Source organism: Struthio camelus, chromosome 8 (genome assembly GCF_040807025.1).
Source record: "Struthio camelus isolate bStrCam1 chromosome 8, bStrCam1.hap1, whole genome shotgun sequence".
NCBI classification, from domain to species: Eukaryota; Metazoa; Chordata; class Aves; order Struthioniformes; family Struthionidae; genus Struthio; species Struthio camelus.
This window is the reverse complement of record NC_090949.1, coordinates 16,263,969-16,284,782: the sequence shown is the minus strand read 5'-3', so window position 1 is coordinate 16,284,782 and position 20,814 is coordinate 16,263,969. Positions and strand designations below refer to the sequence as shown.

Here is a 20,814-nt window from a genome sequence, read left to right as displayed (position 1 = left end):
AGCATGATACTAGAACTTTGCATTTCTCCCCAAATCTCCTATTATTTCTGAAATAGGAATCCTCTATAGATAGATAATATTTCCTAGAGAAAATTCAAATAAAATTTGGAAGGCGTTGTGAATTGAGTGGATTTGATAGGACCAATGCTACAGTTTCTTGTTCCAATACCATTAAAATACTTTTTTCTGCTATGATTGTAGTAACATTCTCAGTAATCCTATGAGAGCCGTGCCTTACCTTTGAGAACGTGTTCTGTAGACAATGATACAAGAATAGCTTTTTCTCTCTCTTGTGTACTGTGCGCTCTAGTACATAATGCTATTCTAACTCTGCATTCTATAGAAGCATGCATTTGGTGAAAGGGAATGCTCAATTGAGTTACTTCTTCAAAAGAGAAAGTGGCTTGTTATTTCCAGTTAGTTAAGGTACTGGTTGTTAGTTTATATCCTCAGTGCATTTGTGCATATCTAGATTTTTGTTAGGGCATCAGTTGTGGGGAATTAGATATTTACCAGCAGTGTGTATAAACAAATGTATTTCCCTCCAGTGACCTCCTAATTTGAAGAGGAAAACAACACATGTTCACTGATGTTATGCCAGCATTAAAACATTTAAGATTTGGGTAACCAGTGTGAATCCCCGATAACAAATGAAATGAGGGTTGGAATGATGGAAGCAGAAGCAGCAAGTTCTGTTTCAAGTTCTTTCCCAAAAATAAATTAACAGCCATTTTGTCAGCACGAGTTGAGTTTGTAGCAGATAGGAGTGACATTTTTCTTGTTATATTGGCCAAAAGGAGTATAGAAGCGTATCTGATATCACACCCACATCTGAATTAAAGGAATGTAATCCCCCTCCTGCCCCTCCCAAAAACCCCTAAGGAGAGGATGAGACACTAGGAAGAGGTGAGCCTCTGGAAAGTTAGAACTGCCCAACATGTGTGTCTAACATGAGGTAACATTTTGTTAAGAGATGCTAAGCATCTGCAATTCCCACTGACTTCATGGATTAGACATTGTTTCACAAATGTACTCAGAGTCTGTAGCTATGTTCCCATCTACAAGTATGCGAATGCCAGATTCATTAGTTCAAGACCCAATGGCATCTATAATATTACAGGAAAAATCAACAGGGGACTAATATTCATCTGTGCTGTGCTACCATCTATGACTCTCATCTGTCACATAGTGGGACGTACTAGTCTGTAGCAAAGCCCCTAGACCTGTTTCTAAATCTTTTGTAGGGTAATGGTTAGATTTGGATTCTTAGACTAGAGAAAGGATTCTCAAGAGAAGGTATATCTTTCCATAGATGAATGAGCTGTTAACTATTTGCCTCAACTTTGTGGGAGGAACAGTGTGCACAGCTAGCACAACTGAAGTAAAATACAAACTTCTTGATCAGTGACTCACTTGATGAGCTAGGCTTCTCTGCGTAATGCAGATTTGTGATACTGATGTTACAAAGTGACTCTTCTAAAACCTTCCCAGCAAATATAATCATGCTCTTACTGTGTAGTTTGACAGCACCTTTCTTCCATCCAAAGAGCTCAGCACATTTCACAACCATTAAGCCTCCCAATGAAATAGTTAAATGTCATTATCCCATTTTTCTAGATGAGGCATGTAGAGATTAATGACTTGTCAGAATCACACAGGAAATTGGTGACAGAGCAAGGAATAGACAGCAGCTCTCCTGCCTATGTTTTTGTTTGTAAAATGACTTTCTACCCAAAAGAGTAAACAGTTCTGGCTTTGCAACAGCAGTACTAATGCTTGAACTGAAAAGATGGATTACTGTGTCAGTGAAATAAAAAAGAAAATGAGCTCTGGTTCTCTTCTACTAATATAATTGAGGAGCTGAGCTATTATTGGTTTAGGAACGCTCTTAAGTACAGACAGTTGGTAATGGAAGAGTCTGAGACCTGAATGTGAAGAAGGTAAAGGGGAGGTACGGACATTTCAGCACATTGATGCAGCCCTCACCTCCAGAAGTCTAGCATGACCAGCAGAGAAGAAACAGCTGTTACTCTGGGCTTTAGTCCTGATTCATTCTTCATCTTCTTGATTTGGCTATGTCTGAATCTCGCCATTTCTGTTCAAACTGAAAAAATGTATTGTGTTCATTGTCCTCGGTGTGGGTCACAGGCGATGATGGTGTTTTCTCTTTCCCAGTGTGGGCAAAAAGGTACAGCTCAGTTTTGTGGCCCATCCAGAAATAGTATCCATGCTCACTCCTTTACTGTATGTGATGAGGCCAGTGTTTAACTGCTGACTCATAGGCTTGCATCTAGTTTCCCAATTTACAGTTTAATGCAGAACTGCCCTGTCCAGCACAGCTAACCTCTCCGTATGGGCTGACCAGAGTCTTCCACAGTCTACAATGACTGTTTTATTATTGACCTCATCTTTTTTACTTCAGAGGTGTTCGCTTTATACATCATCTGTCTTATTGATAAGTTCTTATGAAAAGACACCAGCATTCTGTGGAAAAATTATTTTCTAAAATGCATATTGAATGCAAATTAATTTAACATAAGGTAAAAGTAAATTGGATTACTAAAGGTGTTTGTGCTATTGGAATCTTTTTGTCTTGTGAAATTTCAAGGTGTATAATTTAACAAATTTAACAAAATGTTTTTAAACAGTAAAAAAAAAGAATATTCCATTGTTAAGTATACAAAGCAGAGCTTTGATACAAGAGAGACAGGGTGTTTGTTGAAATTCAGGAGCAGAACATGAAACGTGGAAGATATGAAGAAATTTCCTAGGCTAAGACAACGTTTAAGCAATTAAAAGTTTAAGACAAAGCTCCGGTTTCTGCTTTACCAGGAAGAAGAAAGGGACATGCTATGTACTTAAATTTTTCACCTTGAACATCACCTAAACAAAGTACACTAAGTGTTTTCGCATAGAAGCACACAATGAAAGAACAACATATGAAATGCATCATTTTATTAAACCAGAAGTACACATAAAAATATAACAGAGATTTTTGTTGCAAAGATACTGTAAAAATGAAGTAGTTTGTTTGTGGGTTTTAATTTAAGATTATTGTTGTTGTTATTGACTACAAGGCTTATGTGTTTTGAGGTTTACATCTGTAGTATAACAGTTTATACAAGAGGAAATGCACTATTCATGAGTTGTGTGTGTGTATATATTATATCTCTATAAAATGGCATGAACTGTGCGAAACTTTGAGCTATCTGATATATATTGCTAGAGAAGGAAGGTGGATTTTGTAAGTGCAGGAGTAGAAATTGGGAGTTTTGAGTTCCATGTGTGTTTTGTAATGAGAGAAATATATATATCTTTTAAAATAATTACTGCATGTATTTATAGTCTATATGTGCATTATTATCCTCCCTAGTTTTAAATGAAAGGAGTCCGTTTGGAGGAATTCCTGGCAAAAGTGAAAACAAGATACAATCCAGGAGATAATCAGGAGTCCTAAATGAAACAATAGGAAAGCTGTTAACTGGGATTCATGCTCAGCCTAACTCCCACCTAGGCTGACAGTTTCTTCTTTCAGTAAAGATTAGGATAGAGGGTGATACTTAGGAAATCTTAAAGATGCTGGCTTATGCAGAGAAAAGGGTTGAGTGTACTATTCAGGGAGTGTCACTGAGTGCTGACAAGGACTGACACATGCCATGAACGGCAGCAGACTTTCTGTGTGACCTTGGCCGAGTCACTTAATCCCTCTGTGACGTGATTTCTTCATCTGTAAAATTAGGTAGTAATAATAATACTTCCCTGCCTCAGAAGGAGCTGTGGGGATTACTTTGTTACTGTTTGTAAGGCGTGTTCAGCCACTAATAGACAAGATGCAATGGAAATGTTGTTATTTATTGTTGGAAACCTGTACAGTATCAAACATCTTGTTGATCGTGCTCTGGAAAATATGTTGTTAACTGGCTATTCCTTGGGGATCTGATACTACCAGAAACCACATGAGCCCATCATACCTTCCCTAATTCCTCTGCTTCCTTTCTGTTCTTCTGTTCAAGTAGTTGTGCACATGTTGGTAGACAAAATTAGACAGTCTCTCTGCCTACCAGAAAAGTATACCTGTTCCTATGATGGCTGCTTTTTGGCTGATGTGAGTGGTGAACCTGAGGCCCTTGAAACTAAAATCATGTCCTGGGAGCATAGAGAGGGGTAATAAACTTTCTACTGGGTTGTGGTTTCAGAGAAGCGGATCCCAAGTGTCTAAGTTGATTTTGAAGACCAAGGCACCTTCCACTAGTGTGATCATCTTTCTCTTGGCCTAAGGGACTCTTAGAAGCTGCAGCTCTGTGGTTATTAATACCAGATCTGTTCATTGTTTTGATCATGTATCAGTGCAAATTTCATGGGGATCCGGCATGGACATGCAATGACATTTCTGTCAAATTAGCCAAAACTTAATTGGCCTATCCAATCAAAATTTTTTGAATGGTTGTGCATCAGCAAAGTGAGTTTATACCAGCCAGTGTAGCTATGTTGTTTTTGACCCGGTATTATTGGATTGTTAGCAGCTTTAAAGCTAAACCTGTGTCACTGAACCCTAGCTGCTCACTCATCAGTGGACTGTATGTGCATATATATACATTACATTAGCTCCACTATGCAGGTGAATCCTCTTGGCCACAGGGACTTACAAATAGCCTGCAAACATATTTAAACTGTGCTTGAAGTATTCTGGATCCACAGATACAAATTATATAAAAACAGAGATTTTCAGTAATTCCAGTAGGTGCTATGTCTAAGAAAGACCATTTAGCTTCTCTGTGACTGTGAAAACAATGAATTTTGATTCTTAAGAGTCCAGATTTCTGTATATCTCTGTAGTCACATCCCTTTTCTGTAATATGTCTTCCAGTCTATGAAGAGATGTTTAAATTCTTTATTTAAGTCTGAATATAGAGTATGGGAGTCTGGTAAATCACTAACAAGTGGTAGTTAATCAGCAGTGACTGTGACTTATATGAAGCATTGCATATATTTGCAGCTACACCCAAACACTCACCTTAAAAGCACACAGGGACAATCCTATGTGTTAGCTTGCACAGTGCATGAGATAGGATAACGCAATGTTCATATGTCATTGCTGTTGTATTTGCTGCTCCTGTTAGTTTTTTTTTCCTGAGCAGCATGTAAGTATATAGCATCGGTAAGCTATGCAGTCTTTTTCACCCTCATCTCTACAATGGCAGAAAGTTCTGTAGAAGTGGTCCGTTTGATCATTCCCTTTGTATTCTTTTAGAGTCAAATGAAACACTTTTTTTTTCCTCACAAATTCTCCTTTGAGGCTTCCAGTGACATCCTCTAACTTAAGACTTTCAGGGTGTGGGCCATTATTGTTATTTATAGAGCACCAGACCTGGGAAAATGTTGGCAGGGCTTAAATAGGGCCAGAAACGTGCTAACGTTAATAAAGATAAGAAATTAAAGACAACAAGGAGTAGAAGAATTTTAACACAGGAGAACAGATAACTTTCATACCTTCTTTTTTTCTAGAAAAACCAAGTATAAATTACTGCCTTGCTAAATTATCTGATAGTTACACATTTATCGAGAGTACACTTAATTTATTTAAGTGTGCAAAATATACTGTGTATATTTTAGTTGATTCTTATAAAGCACTGTTTTAACGTAATATACGTTTCTTTGAAGAACAACAGTATACTTAGTTGTAGCTAGAACGTTTCTGAGCGGTAAGGAATTCTAGTGTATTATGTGTGCTGATGTATCTTTCAACAGAGAGTATTAAAGCATTGGACACAAAATATAGTGTTGACTTGCAGACCAAAAATACGGCTGTACTTAGGTATATACTTACGTCTTGGAAATAAAATGTAAGTGTTGACACGCTAGTATAATGGAGTTACAGAAGAAATACTATTAAATATATCTCTTCATATAGTCATTATAATAAATTCACATAGCCTAGTAAGATTCAGCGGTAAATTTAGCCTAGAGAATATGTTTCAAAATAAAGTAACTTCAGTTGAGTACTTCTGAGTTACAGAAAGTATGCAGAAGGATTGCAGCAATGATAATATCTTCTTAATATCACTAATACTGTACAGTGAATAAACTTCTTTCATTTGGAGAGAAAATGTAAGATACAAGTATTGATTTAAATTGCAGAAATTTCCTTTTGATTTTGAAAGTATGTCTTAGGAAAGTAAACTTAATTTTTAACATTTACAGGAATTTTAGTTGGCCTACCCTCTTTGAGCAAGGAGAAAACAAAGAACTGGGAGAGCTTGGGAAAGCAGCTGGCACTTAAGAGAGGCCAAGGATGTTTGATAATAGTTGTTTTCTTTGTCAGATTGTGGAAAACAGTGTTTGGAAGAAATAATTTATTTTTCTCCCTTCCTAGCCATTTCTGTTGTTTTGTAGAGTCAGTATGGAGGTCTCAACAAAAGCTGTGTAGGGTTAAAATCTCACTTCTTCATATCCATAGACCAGACCCTTAACAACATGTGTATATTAAGTGATTAATGTTTCGCTTGACTTACACGTTTGTATACAACCTTGCTCTTGGCACAGTACACTTTTGTAGTCTTGTAGATCATGTTCTAGAAGTTGCACTTTGCACTTTCTTTGGAATAATTTTGGGGTGCTTACTGTGTTACCATTTGTTTTCTCCCAGCCACTTCCTATGCATCAGAACAAATAGATTCTCAGTTTTGCTGCAAAGTCAAAGACTCAGCAACATGTCACTACTACTTACTGGAAACATCATGGCAGTTTGATAAAGATACCAAACAGCGATGAAAATTATATTTTCAGCTTTTACCTTGATTTTTATATATTTTGACGTTAGTTGAAGATTTGTTATGTTTCCTGGCATTTCTGATTGACATGTATTTTACCAGCTCAAAAATACTTTTTAGCATAGAAGTTGCAGAGAGCATACTGAAGCTTTTGACCTCCCTGAAGGGGACAGTTGCAGATTCTGGGGTCAGTGAAGACAAAGGAAACAAAGGGCTGTGCCACAGGCTGCTCGATCTGGTTTGGTATAAACAGCTTTTGGTAGAAACAGTTTCTCTAGAAAATTTTGCTAGGGTTTACAGTCCCTTCTTCAAGGAGACACTCGTTTGCTTAGGTGAGTAGGTGGCTTCTCCTTCTTTCACCACCCGACTTTTAAAGTTTCCATTCTCCACCCAGTAGGAATCCTGTTCCTCCCAGATTTCTGGACTCTGGCCTCTCTCCCATGTTCCCTAGCTTGTTCCTAAAATCAATTGACACGCCTTTGGTGGCCCAGGACTAGTGTGATTGTTTTAAAGAAAGACCTGCCAGCTCTATAACGTGGGCTGCCACACAGTCAGAAATCTCAAAAATGCTTCTAAGAAGTCCCAGACAAATATGCATTGGAGGCTTTCCAAGCACCAGGGAAGTCCATTATGCCATATGCATATAGCGTAGAGTTGATCTGCATGCACTTGCACAGTGGTTTCAGTACGTAGTGAACTTTGTAATCACAGTTTCACCACAGTCAGGAAGTCACTATTACTTATTTAATTTATGATCTCAGTATTTATTTTAATTTATGATCTCAGAATTGTCCTCACAAGTATGGAGGCCTGAAAAACACTTTTTTTAATTGGCAATTCTGGAATGCAGGTGTGTTATTACTATACCACTATCCTCTGTTTGTTACAGTGGAAATGCTGCTCCTTTGCAATAAACTACAAACAATATGTTGTGTACGAGCTGAGACACCAGGTTTACAACCCCCACATTGTAAGCTGCTGATCTGAGTCTTTACCTGCTTATTCAGTATAGTGTTGTATTAGTGTTATAGCCAACATAGACGTACTGCTTGTCCTATCTGTGCTTCTTTATAATGTTTATAATGTTACCAAGACTGTAGCAATTAATTGTCTGTCATTTATGTATCTGCTTGTCAAACCAAATGCTCATGCAGTACTCAATGCTGCTCAGAGCTGGCTGGAATGATAGCTCTGATCACGCCAGTTACCAATTAGTATCTTCTAGCAGGTAGTGAAGGCATTGCAGTCTTTCTGCTGGCATTTAGTCTTTCACAGAGGCACTACTCTTTATACAAGAAAGGTCTTGTATACGTGCGTTTGTAAGATCCCGTGTCTTTGTTTGTTTATTCCCAATGTAATCAGTTGACGTTCCATTATTACTTGATTTATTTGACTACGTTGACAGTATTATTGCATTTGTGGGATGTAGCATGCGTTTCCGTTGCTATTCGTGGCATTGGTAGCAATGCTAAGTTTGGAGGTATTGTAAGGAGAGGAAGATTATGATCTCCTCCTCAGTGGATAGTAACAGATAGTAAGTAGTGTCTTTCATAATTAAATAATGTAAATAAAATGCTTCTCAGTAATCGAAAGTGATTAACTGAAAGGGAATTCAATTAGTTAAATACTTGAATTTTAAAAATAAATGATGTTCCTAAAATGCCATCACCATTTTGAATTTCAAGTGCATTTTAAATGTGCAAGCATCAAGAGGTTGAAAAAGGTTTTTGTGAAGGTCTTCAGTTCATAGATTTCCTGGTATTCCCTAATTAAACAGAAATGTCTGTCATATGTTGTCCTGTTTCTGCATTTTTCCCAGTCTTCAACAGAGAATTTATAAAAATACTTCTGAAGAAAAAACTAGTTTCCTTTTAATGCATGTCAGATGCGATAACTTCACATGCCACAAGGTACAGGAGATAAAGCAGCCTCGTTATGATGATTTGAATTTTCTATGACTTTTCCAGCTGTACTAAAAGAGCAAAAAGCTAGCAGCAGAATACTTTGATGTCAAGTGGAATAGACTTGTACAGAGGGCTTTACTCAATCTGCTCATGAAACAGTAGTAAGTTTTTGTATCACGTAAGTCTGTCGATTGGAATTGGCATGTTAGTTCAGGCTGTCCCTCTCAAGAAGCCTTTGCTATGGCCACAGCGAGGTTGGAGGTCAGAGGGGGCACGAGTCACGGGCGAGGAACGCCATGCCCTCGCCCACCCGGCAGCCCCGTCCTGCCGGCCGTGTCCCCATTTCCAGGCAGGGCCTCCATGGGCCATTGGCTGTGCCCAAGCCCCGCCTCGCTTCTCATTGGCAGAGCCGCTCACCTCCTCCGTCTCATCTGGCCGGGGCGGCCGCACTGCTGGCTGCAGCTCTTCCGCTCTGACCACGGAGGTGCCGGAGGATGCCCGCTCACCAGCCCTCCATCGATAAGGTGCGTAGTGTGGGAGGTGGAGGGAAAGGGTGTGCATTTTTTGGTGATATTCATTCTCAGAGGCTGAAGAGTAATGGCTATTCAGGAACATTTAGGTGGAGAAAAGAAAGGAGAAAAACACCCATAAAGAATGGGGTTAGAAGGGGGCATGCAGGATGGAGCCTTAAATTGTTGACAAGATGGATTGCCAATCCTGGGATTGCCAGGCCCTTGTTTCTCAAATTGCAGAGAAGTTTTTATCGTATTAATTAAATCCTCTGTATTTAAAGGCTTTTAGAACAATTTCTGTCTCTGTTCAGAAGGCTCTGTTCAGCCTGTGCCCAAGGCTTTGGAGAACCACCCACCAAAGTATCTGTTCCTGAGCCCACTGGACTTTACATGAGATAGGGTTAAATAGCTAAATAGCACCCAGGAGGTTAATTGTTGGCCTGAAGTGCTATTAGACTGTAAGTGTGGAAGAAGATTCCCGAAGTAGAAGCTCAGGTGCTACAAATATGAGGGCCACATAGGCTCACAGGAAGAAGGGATTATATTAGAAAATAGGAAAAATACTACAATTTTTCCCTCAGATAAAGGCAACTCAGATGTCTGTATTCAGGTGGAATTGACTGTCTGTACCTGAGGATACAATTAATTTTTCGTAACTACATCCGGTTAGAAGCTTGCAGATAGTGTTTATTTACTATAATTTTGTATGTTTTTATTTCATAAATTCTTACCTTTAGGTTTTTTTGTTTTGCATTTTTCATGGAGAAAAGTTCAAATGTGTGATGCAAGATACCATGTTTGCATTGAATATGTACTGGAACTCAGTTTTAATGGAAATGATTTTCTGCTTCTGCCTCATATCTGGACTTGGGATTTTATAAGATGCCGGTGTTTCATCTTCACCCTAAATCTAGTTCCAAAGGATATCATGATTAGACTCTTAGGACTGACCTTTAACTGTTAAGTCAGAGGGCTGATCCAAAGGGAAGGCATCCTAGCCATGTTACAACTTGTTGCACTTGTGTTTCTGGCTCCCTTCTAATCAGAAAAAGAGGAAAGAGGTTTCAGCCTGGTTTTCTTTCATTGCGGAAGTGCAGCTCCAGAAGATTTTCCAATCCCAGCTGAGCTAACACTAAGGATTCCATGCTTTGAAATAGAGCATCTAATTAAAAACAGAGTTTTTTCTTCTTAACCATGAGTCAGATGAAGATTTCAACAACACATAAGACTAGTTCATACTAAATCACTGTTTACCACAGCAGTTATTATAATAGCACCTACATGCTGTATTTATCATTTAATTAGACATGGCCCATGTCAAAATAGTCACAAGAGGTTGGATAACCGCACCCAGCGGACTGATTCCCAAAATGTTTAACAAGGATCTCATTTAAATGGCATTTTCATGAGACTTTTGGGAGGGAGTCTCCATGTGTTTTAAAGACATGGTAACTTGTTTATATAACTTTCCTTATTGCTGATTACACTTACGGATTGTGACACCGCACCAACCTGCATCATCTCCCTATAGGAGATCTTTCAACATACATTTCAGAGTCATCTGTTTTATTAACTGTTGACAAAGTGACTTTTTAGAAAGGTGTTAAAGTTCAGATCAGAGTTAAGCCTATGGGTGTTTGCATTAGCGTTCTGCAGTTTTTCCCCACGCTTCCAGGGGCTTCTGTTATTTGTTTCATTAGCATATATAAATCCAAATGGTCTTACGTATTGATACACAAGATATACAGGTAGGCGATACAAATCAGACATATGCTACGTTTGAAATGCTTTTAACAATCTCAGGCAAATACTTCCATTCACTCTAATGCAGCCTGTTGTGTTGCACAGGCAGTCCAGTGGCAAACAGGCACAAGAAATTGGATTTCTAAACACTTTTGGGGATTTAACAGTGGATCAGCATCTTTGTAACTGGGACAGTAAGCTATTCATAAGATTTAATGGCACAAATTATGTGGTGCCTCGGCTGATGTTTAGACTTTGAAGATGGGCCGTAAAATCCAGTATTACATGTCCAAGAGTGCTGCTAGGAAACGTTCCCTTTTCTTCTTTGAAAGAATTTGCAATTAGCGTCAGCACAACAAGTGAATTATACAGAAAGTACTTTTCTTTCCTGACTTCTTCTCCCACTGACAATCCTGGAAGACTGGACACGTTTCAGTCCTGCCTCTTAGTTATTTTTCTGAATTTCTGTACTGAGTGCAATTTAATCTTAACCCTGTGAAACATATACTAATAATTCAGTATCTCTTTATCAGTATATATTTTAAAATTGTTAAGGAGTTCCAAAGGACTTCCAGGAAGTCTTTTGTTAAGTCCTTCAGAAAGCAAATATTTTGAAAAGCTTTTAAGAGTTTTCCAGCAGAGTTAATGATAGATTTTGTGGTTGTTTTGTGGATGTGGGAGTAGAGGAAGGAGATAAAAGAGAGTATGCCAATCATGGTTATACCCACAAGATACAGTTTGCAGGACCAAATCTTGTCTTAGTTAGGTCTTAAATGAAGAGGGATCTGAACTAAAACTGCTCACTCAACAACGTGGCAATTTGTTTGAAGCCTTGTCTAAGCCCTGATGCTGCAGACATGGTTGTCATGTATAGCTGTTAAGTAACCAGAGAACATTAACTTCAGTTAATAATTCAGTATTTAAGGGGAAACACTTGTGTCATTTATTGCACTGTTCTGTGAAAGTATATAGGTTTTTATTTTGATTTATTTTCTTCAAAATATATGAAAGCAATGAAAGCCAAGCTTTCTAGGTTTGTCATGTTTCCAATGGGAATATTCTGGGGAAAGGAAGATATTTGTCTATCATAGCAACTACGAAAAAGAAGTTACAATAAACTGTATGTCCTATTTTTTTCCATAGATGAAGGGGCATTTCTGCTTCTTTTTTTTGTTCTGTGGGATATTTTTGCCCAGAATCCTTGGTTTCCCACAAACAAGTACTTCAATTGATTGTGATTCTCTGTTACCGAACTATGAAGCTGAACCGCAGACATCTGTGCCTCCATACATTATTGCTGTATCTTTTGATAGCTTTGAACCAGGAAATGAAATCCAAGGTAAATAGTCTGGATGACATTACATCTTTATTTGCATCTCCAAGAATTACCAGTCTTCAACAGAATTCCCCCCATTTCCCTCACAGTGTAACTAAAGTGTATTTGTTTTTTCATTCCCTTTTGTCTCTACCTAAGATACTCCTTTCCTCCTTTTTGGAATGATTCTTTTTTAAAATGTGCTTTCTATATGTGTATAAAACACATTGACAACATGTTTTCAATTGCTATAATTGAAAATTATATCAATTATAATAATTGAAAATAATTTTTCAATATTAAAACAAAGTATTTTTTCCTTTTTTCCATCTAATAAATATGACTTAACTTCATACTATAGTTGTTGTGACAAAATCAAAATCAAATAAGACAACTGGCCAAACTGGACTGCATTATTATTGCTCTTTAACTTCATATTTGCTGTTATGTCTGGTCTCTGCAATACAAAGGGATCCCATTTATTAGATCGTCACATGCTGTCATCTTACTGGAAACTGAAAATTCAGGGTGTAGTATATGATGACTCAGAGTGGGATATTTTGAGTCATGCTTATAAGAGCTGCATCCCAGATTTTATCAAATTGCAGGAGGTGGAGTTACTGTGGCTTAAACCACCTTTTAATCTCAGTAATCCTGATTTGCTCTCTGGATGGAAAAACATTGACAACCTTGTTTCTCCACGCTGTCTGTGATGCCGTGTCCTCTTGGTGGTGTGACTCCTTAAGTGACTTGTGTTTTCTTTCTCTAACTTTTTTGCTAGATCAAGCGTGGGAGTGGAAGCAGGTTAAAATCTGTCAGATTTCCACTATTATATCTCAGAAGCTGAAAAAGAGCATTACTCACTAAGTAGCTACTGCCCAGCTGTGCTTCTGTTTTACCTGTAGCTTCTCTTTTACCAGCAGCTTTGTTGTGCTTCCATGGAGAGTGATATGTAGGGAAAAGAATGGAGAAGCATTGGAGCCTGTTGTAACTGCCATTCACGGAAAAACGTGTGAATAACTCCTAAAACGTGTGAATAAATCCTTCAAGAATAGAAGGGCTGTCAGATTACTACACTGATAGTTCTTTTAAAAACAGTATTGTCAGCAGAATGATGAGTGGATTTAAATATACGGAGGCTGATTCTGCCAGGTTATACGGGGTTTACAGTGACATCAACACTGAACCTCAGATGCTACTAACCTTGCCTTTTATTTTCTCTGTGTCTAACCATGCTTTTCTTTCTCTAGCCCCCCTTTTCTGTTGCTACAGATTACAAGCAGCCAGGGCCTGTTTTCAGGGAGCTTCATGGTGTTGCCTCTCCATGTAACGTATTCCTGTGTTCAGTTGTGACACACCACATACCTTCACTCTTAGGGTCACATCTGTGCTTGGTTTACCGCTGCGTGGTGGCTGTCATCCCTCCTGTGAGACCCTTCTTCTGTGAGACCTGGAAGAAATTAGTTAACCAAAGCTGAAGGCTGATAGCAAATTGGAAGGCTGATAGTGCAGGTGTTCTTACATTGTCGAGGCAGGGCTGGTCTCTGCCTTGACTTCTGTGTCATTTCCAGTTAATTTTGTCCTCTATCTGCTTATCTTTATTTTTAGTGACTGCACATACTTTTGGGCAGAAACCATGGTTCTAACTGTATTTGCGGGAGTACCTACTATTGGCATTACTTGAGCAAATTTATAATACATTATAACAATTTTGATTATGCCTCTTCACATTTAATTTCAATTTGGATATATACAAAACAGGAAACTGTGCTCTTCCATGATTTCCTTCATTAACAAACTTTGGGTTGAGTTGATAATTACTGATTTTTTTTTTTTATATTTAATCTAGACCATGAGGGCCAAATTGCTTTTTTTCCTTTTTCCTGTTGTAACGCATCAAAAAGAAAAAGGTTGTGCACTTCAAACTTAGCCAGAAGTTGAGCCGTTCTTCTGAAACTGAAGAAGAAAAAGCGCAATTCTCTTTCTCACATAGCTATTTTGACTGAAAACCTAATTAGACAGAAAAAATAAATAAGCTTTTAGTCACTACAGCCATCAGGCAGTATTCTGAGCATGCGTAGGGTAGCAAATCAGATTAATGAGAAAATTCCAGTAATATGGTAGAGCAGAGTTACTTTTAAAATTGTCAGTAAATCATATATTTAATTTTAATTTACAAATATATTTGATTACATGCAAACACTCTCCATGCTTTTTTCTTTTCTTTGTTGTCATTCTCTTGATTATTTATAAGAACTGTAGTAAAGTACAGCTTTTTGTTTAAGTTATAAAAGGTTTTAAATCATTTCTGTACATGCAATCTTGTGCTTTGGAAATTTATTGTTAAATATTTAAGTGATTTCAACTTACATTTTTCAAAATGTCTGTTTTACAGTGACTTTAGAAGCCCTTAAAGAGGCCAGCTTTAAAGGATTTCATCTACAAGCTCGAGAAGTGGAAGGAGATGTTCCTGTTGGTACTTTTAAAATTACAGATCAAAACACAAAAGGCTTGGATTGTCATAACGTGACGGTACATGTTCACTCCTTGGTGTACTTATTGAAGCTTGGCTTCCTTTTAAATACATTAATCAATATTGATTAAAAAACGACCATTTTCTATGGCAAATTATTTCATCAACAGCGCTTAAAAATTTAGACTTTCTCAAGTAATACAGGTATCTTCTGGATGAGATATAAATCAAATGCAAAAGTCACCTGGCACGTTTTACAAGGATATCAGTGTTAATTGTAGCATAGTTCCCCTAATAATATAGGCAAGTACAGACACAAAAAATTGACTTTCCTGTCTTATATAATTACATTTATTTCTTTTTAATTGCAGAATTCAGCTGTAAGTCATGCAAATTCAGATGCGAAACAGAAAGTTACAACAACGTGGATTGCACCACATGATATTAGAGATCTTCAGTTTATGTAAATAATTGTTTTCTTTTTTTGCCTTGAAAATTTATTTCTGTAGTAAATTTTGTCGTGATTTTCTTTGATCTATGTTGTTCTTTCATTATAAGAGCAACTTCTGATGTTTCTGCGTTGTCACAGTCATGTTTTGTTTCATAGCCTCGGCATACATTTCCATTGTATCCATAAAATAGCATGGTTTCCATTTCAAGGCATACTTATATAAAGCAAGAAAGTCAGCCCTGTCCTATAGACCCTAATACGTGTAAATAATTCTATTAAGCACAGTGCTACTAGTGGATCTTAGCTGAGGAACTATTTTTTACACTGTGACGTCTTTATGTACAGGAGCAATAATATGAATTTAAATACTGCCCTGAACAAGTGAAATTCATATTGTTATATTGTTACTCTTTACCACTTTTTCATTTTGAACAGAGGAAGAATAACAGTTTGAGGTAGAAACCCTTGAAAGAAAAATTGAAACATCGGTTTATTCATTTTTGACAATATTACCCTAAATTGTCTTCAGTATACTTCTTTCATGACTTTTGGAGGATATGACCTTTAAACTAACTGAGGAAGAAAACAGCAGAAGACAGGATTATGCAATGTTTTGTATTGCTTTGCAAGCTTCAACTCTGCAAGAAAAAGTAACATTTGGTCTAACAAAATGCATATAATTGGAAAAAATCTAAATATTTGATAGCTTAATATTGTCTGAAGTGTAGATTTATGATAGGGGACACTTTAGCCTTGCTTTATTAAATATTGAGGAATGTAAAAAGGAGCAAAAGAACACAAATTAAAATCACAGTCACTTCCACTCCTTAATACCATGAAAATCAGTTTGCCACTGTAGATGAGAATGTCTGAACGAGAAAGAGGTCTGACAAACTTTATGGGTATTTGGGCTGATAATCCCCACTGGAGTAAATGCTTCTTCGCACAATTTCTATTCCTTTTCTTTTCTTTCTCGGAATCTATTTTGCTTATCCTTAAAATCATGTTGGATGATAATACAGGAACTGCAAAATAAACGTGTTCTGGAGAATAGTGACATTCCTTTCAATCTTGTCCTGTGTGACTCTCTAAAGATCATCAAAATAGAGTGGACTTTCTTGGCTGAGGGGAAAAAAATGCGAGTTTATTGGATTTTATATTGCAATATTTTGATAGAAGAAATACATAATGATTATTTTATTTTCTCTCTAGCGCAACTGTTGTTCAAGATCTAGAGAAATTTTGGGTCGGAGTTCAAAGCAAAACCCTCACACCTACACATTCTGAGTCAGTTAATGGGACAGGAAGAAGTAAGAGGAAGGTATGTTTTGAGTACATTTGCATATTCTAAATTAATATGGTAAATTACAAAATATCAGACTTGATATAAGGCATACGTTCATTGTCATATATTCATTAACTAAGCTTGACAAAATCAGCAAATACTTTGGGCGTTTTAATTAAACTGCCTAATCCTCTTACTACAGAGTGAAAAAAATAAGATATTATTTCCCTCTACAGAGATAAAGAAAGTAGTAATCTCATTATCAAAACAATCCATAGAACAGATGAAAGAAAAAAGGAAATTGGTGATAAGGAGGACTCTGTTTTACTTCTGGTGTACTCTACTGTACTTTACTGTTCTCCCAGTCACTGGGAAAGATATATGTAAGATATTCTCAGAAATGAAAATATATTTTTTTTGCCAAGAATTGCTCATATTAAACACCTTAAACAAGACAGACAGATAAAGTAAAGAAGTTCCTTCAAATCTTCAGTATTGGTTCTCCACTGGAGCAGCAGTGATTTATGTCATCTAGTGATCTAACCCAGAGTGAACATCTTTTTCTTGTCACCATATATGTTCCCTATTTCCAATAAAATGATTAAGCTGACACAAGCTTTTTATAGAGAAAATAGTTTATAACTGTTTCTTCATTGTTTTCACAGATTATGATAGAAATAGAATGTGCCAAGGTAAGACCCATGTATCTGCAATTTCCCGTATTTCAATTATCTGTTTTAGAATTCCTATCCAGCTGGTCCAGTTGTTTCACGATTAGAGCATGAAGGTCAAATCTTTCCATTGAGTTCTTTCCAGCAGACATCCTGTTTATGCTTACATTCAAAACTGAATACAAAAATATATTTTTATTTTTAAAGAGATGCATCAGTTTCGAGATCAGTTTATTACAAAGTGAAAGGTATTGTAGGCAATTAGACACTTGATTTCTTCACTCACACCATGAATGTAAATTCAATTTAGTTTTTTCTTTAGAATAATGTGATATTCATACACGCAGCCAATAAACAGTAACTGGAATCTATCTTTCTTACAGCGTGGAGGGACTTACACACCACAAAGTGGATGCGTCCTAGTAAGTATTCTTCTGTAAAGACATTGATTTATTGCTAATTGCCCAAAATGTCAAAAGCTGCTTCTAGTCACATCTTTATCTCTCTTGTTGCTCAATTTATTTTTCTTGTTGACGATTTGCCTTTAGGTGAATAAAATCCCCTAACTTGTCAGTCGTCTTATCATTTCCTCCTCCAGTTTCTCTCTAGAAAAGTTAGAATAATTTTTTAATTCAAATTTTCATTTGCTTACCTTCACTTTTTAGCCACAGTGCTTGCTTACACATCTTTTCAAGATCACTTATTTCAACAGCTCTGAAACCTTGCCTTTTGCAAATCATGATCTATATAAAAAAAATTAACTATTTGATTTTTCCCTAAAAACTGTTGTTTCAGCTCAATGAAAAAAAACTCTCTTTCTTTTTTCCTTCCTCCCAGCAAATATACACTACATTTCATAATTTCTAGAGATTATGTAGTCATATCGGTAAAGGCTCTGGTTTTCATCTGAATGTGGCTTAATTTGGCGCTACTTAGTGATCTTGCCAGTGTAGACCTGCTGCTCAGTTGTGGACATGAAGTATATAAGGCCAGATGTTCAGCCAGGTTAAGGTGGCGTAGTTCTACTACCAGCCAGAGCAGTTTGTATACTTATGATTATTTGGTTTTAAAAATCTCTGAAGTAATTTTAGTAGTGTCAGCTGGTGGAATGAAGTCACAGAAAACTGCTTTGTGTATTCTTTTTTCCCACCAAGTAGGTCTTTCCATCTTGAAAGAATCATTTATATAAAAATCATTTTTCTGCAAAATCACACACACACACACACACACACACACACACACAACCGTTTAGGTTGGAAGGGACCTCTGGAGATCATCTAGTCCAACCCCCCTGCTCAAGCAGGGTCCTCTAGAGCATATTGCCCAGGATCACATCCAGACGGGTTTTGAATATCTCCAGGGAAGGAGACTCCACCACCTCTCTGGGCAACCTGTTCCAGTGCTCTGTCACCCTCCCAGTGAAGAAGTTTTTCCTCAGGTTTAGATGGAACTTCCTGTGGTTCAGTTTGTGCCCGTTACGTCTTGTCCTGTCACTTGGCATCACGGACAAGAGGCTCCATACAAAGGCTCCATACAAAATTAGTATTTGCCACAGTATAGTGGAATAATTTTCCACAGCATACATTATCATTTATAAGATTTTTCACCTCTTACTTTGCACATACTGTTTGTTTCATTAGTCCCCTTGCCATCTCTTCTGAAGGAATACTGAGAATCCAAAATGGAGAATTTACACAAAATAAAAGCATTCTGATTTCTGTACAGGTTGGACCCTCCGGTTCCTCTCGGAACAGCTATACAAGTGGTCAGGTAAGAATGCTAACTTCCAGCATTTGTAAATTTTCCTTTAGTAAACTTGAACAACTGAAATTCTATAGGTATAGAGTACTGAAGTGATTCAGCACAGTACTGAAATAATGTCTCTGCTAGTTAACACAGAATAAGTTAAATTAAGAATATTATTATAAGAATAAATTAAATAGTTTAGAGACATTTTGCATAATTAAATTGAATCCGTACTTCTTATTAAGTCATTTTTAAAGTATTTTCCTTATTTTATATGTTTGAATAACCAAAATAAAAAAACCAATTCACCTGTGTTTCACTATCTTCTCTACATACAGTTGCAAAATTTCTTAGAATTTCGTCAGACTCTTGGATATTCACGTATATATGAAAACACCAGTCTGTTGTCTGTATTATTTTTAACACTAGATTATTCTTATAGTTGAATATTTGGTGATATCATTGTCTAGGTAGCCTTTTAAAACTTCTTCAGTAAGTATGTCTGCACTCTTATGACTGCTTGCACTTCTTTAATCACAAAAATACATACTTCATTTGGAATAATAATTTTTAATTAATTTTCTTCACTACCATTATGTGCCTATTTGTACTTAACTTTCAGATGCTTAGTGATGTATCTCCAGTTTCCTGAACTAAGCTTCTCCAAGAATATATTTATTACTACTTTCGAGTCAGTATATTTATTAATGAATTATCTGGTAATATTCCATTTGTTTCATATTCACTACCTCTAAGTGAAATTACCAGGCTTTGATAAATATCAATTATTTTGATATATATAGTAACGACTGATTTTTTTCCTCATCATATTTCTTTCATACATAATAGCTTTTTCTGAGGGTTGAGTATGTCATTTTGTCATGTAACTACAGTTAAATCCATAATTTTTTTCTAAAATATGGACCATTTAGTACACAACTTGTAGATTTTGAAAGGCTACATGACCAAGGACAAAATGCTATGAAATCTAGATGATGACTAATGTTTCCTTCTACAATAAAATTCATCCAGCCAGTGACTTGGTAATCTCTGTTTTCTTCGCCCTTTTCCTTTTTTTTTTTTTTCTTTTTACATGGAAATAATTGACTATTTTCTGTTTCAGAGTGGAGTAGTCTACTCAATAAGCAAGAGCGGATGTGTCCCAGTAAGCACTTTTCTCACGTTTACTTTTTTTCCCTCAATATAGCTATTTTCATATTAGTCCTTAGCCTTCAGTTACATTATTTCTACCGGTGTTCAGCTAGGAATTTCTGTTTTGAATTGAAAATAGTGGAGAGAGAGCTAGGAGAAAATGAATATGAAAGTTTATACAATGATTTGAAGCCGTTGACAAACATGTATGAAACAGATGAGAAATGTATGTAGAAATATGTATGTAGGATGTAGAAACAGAGAGTATAGAATCGTGAAAATAGGACTAGAAAGGTAACCTGTTACAGGTATATTACAGTCATTATACAGGTTGTCTTTTCTCCCTCCTGCCCAAGTCAAGACCAGTGAATTGGTCTGTATGTTCTAAATTGTTCCTCCTGTCAGAATTCATCATCCACATATCGACAGTGAATCAGACCACTTCAGTTTTTTATTCTTTGCATGTAACAGGAATACTTGCAAAGTTATAAATCCTAGATGGGTCAATCTAGTGGTTCAGAAATTTCGGTCAAAGGTACAGAGCACTCTAGTGAGGTGCGGAGTAGATCAAAATCTTCTCAGATGAGGCATTTTTATCAAAATGATGACCAATCATATTGACGAAAATATTTGCAAATTTTTGTCAAATGTATGTAATTATTTTGGTTTCCTGACAGCATTTACAAGATAAGATTTATTTTTCAATTCAAAGTTATTTTGTTTAAAGATTTTTCTCAATATAAAAAATGAGAAAACAACTTAAAAGGTAACTGAAACACTGTTTCGTCAACT

At 36.6% G+C, this 20,814-nt stretch overlaps 1 protein-coding gene across 21 annotated transcripts in view; it reads left to right on the top strand.

Annotated features, from left to right (window-relative positions):
• The window catches only part of LOC104151247 (uncharacterized transmembrane protein DDB_G0289901-like), an 83,513-nt gene that overhangs the window by 13,406 nt on the left and 49,293 nt on the right, over window positions 1–20,814 (top strand). For 14 of the 21 annotated variants that reach the window (XM_068952303.1, XM_068952298.1, XM_068952300.1 and 11 more), the window contains exons 4-12: window positions 9,082–9,198; window positions 12,073–12,268; window positions 14,640–14,776; window positions 15,089–15,180; window positions 16,381–16,489; window positions 17,119–17,145; window positions 17,508–17,546; window positions 18,850–18,894; window positions 19,994–20,035. In XM_068952303.1, coding sequence (XP_068808404.1) covers window positions 9,169–9,198; window positions 12,073–12,268; window positions 14,640–14,776; window positions 15,089–15,180; window positions 16,381–16,489; window positions 17,119–17,145; window positions 17,508–17,546; window positions 18,850–18,894; window positions 19,994–20,035 — 717 coding nt within the window. In that variant the 5' untranslated portion in view covers window positions 9,082–9,168. Of the gene's footprint in view, window positions 1–9,081; window positions 9,199–12,072; window positions 12,269–13,494; window positions 13,571–14,639; window positions 14,777–15,088; window positions 15,181–16,380; window positions 16,490–17,118; window positions 17,146–17,507; window positions 17,547–18,849; window positions 18,895–19,993; window positions 20,036–20,814 lie in introns of all 21 variants that reach the window. The other 7 variants (XM_068952305.1, XM_068952307.1, XM_068952306.1 and 4 more) reach the window with 5 other exon arrangements.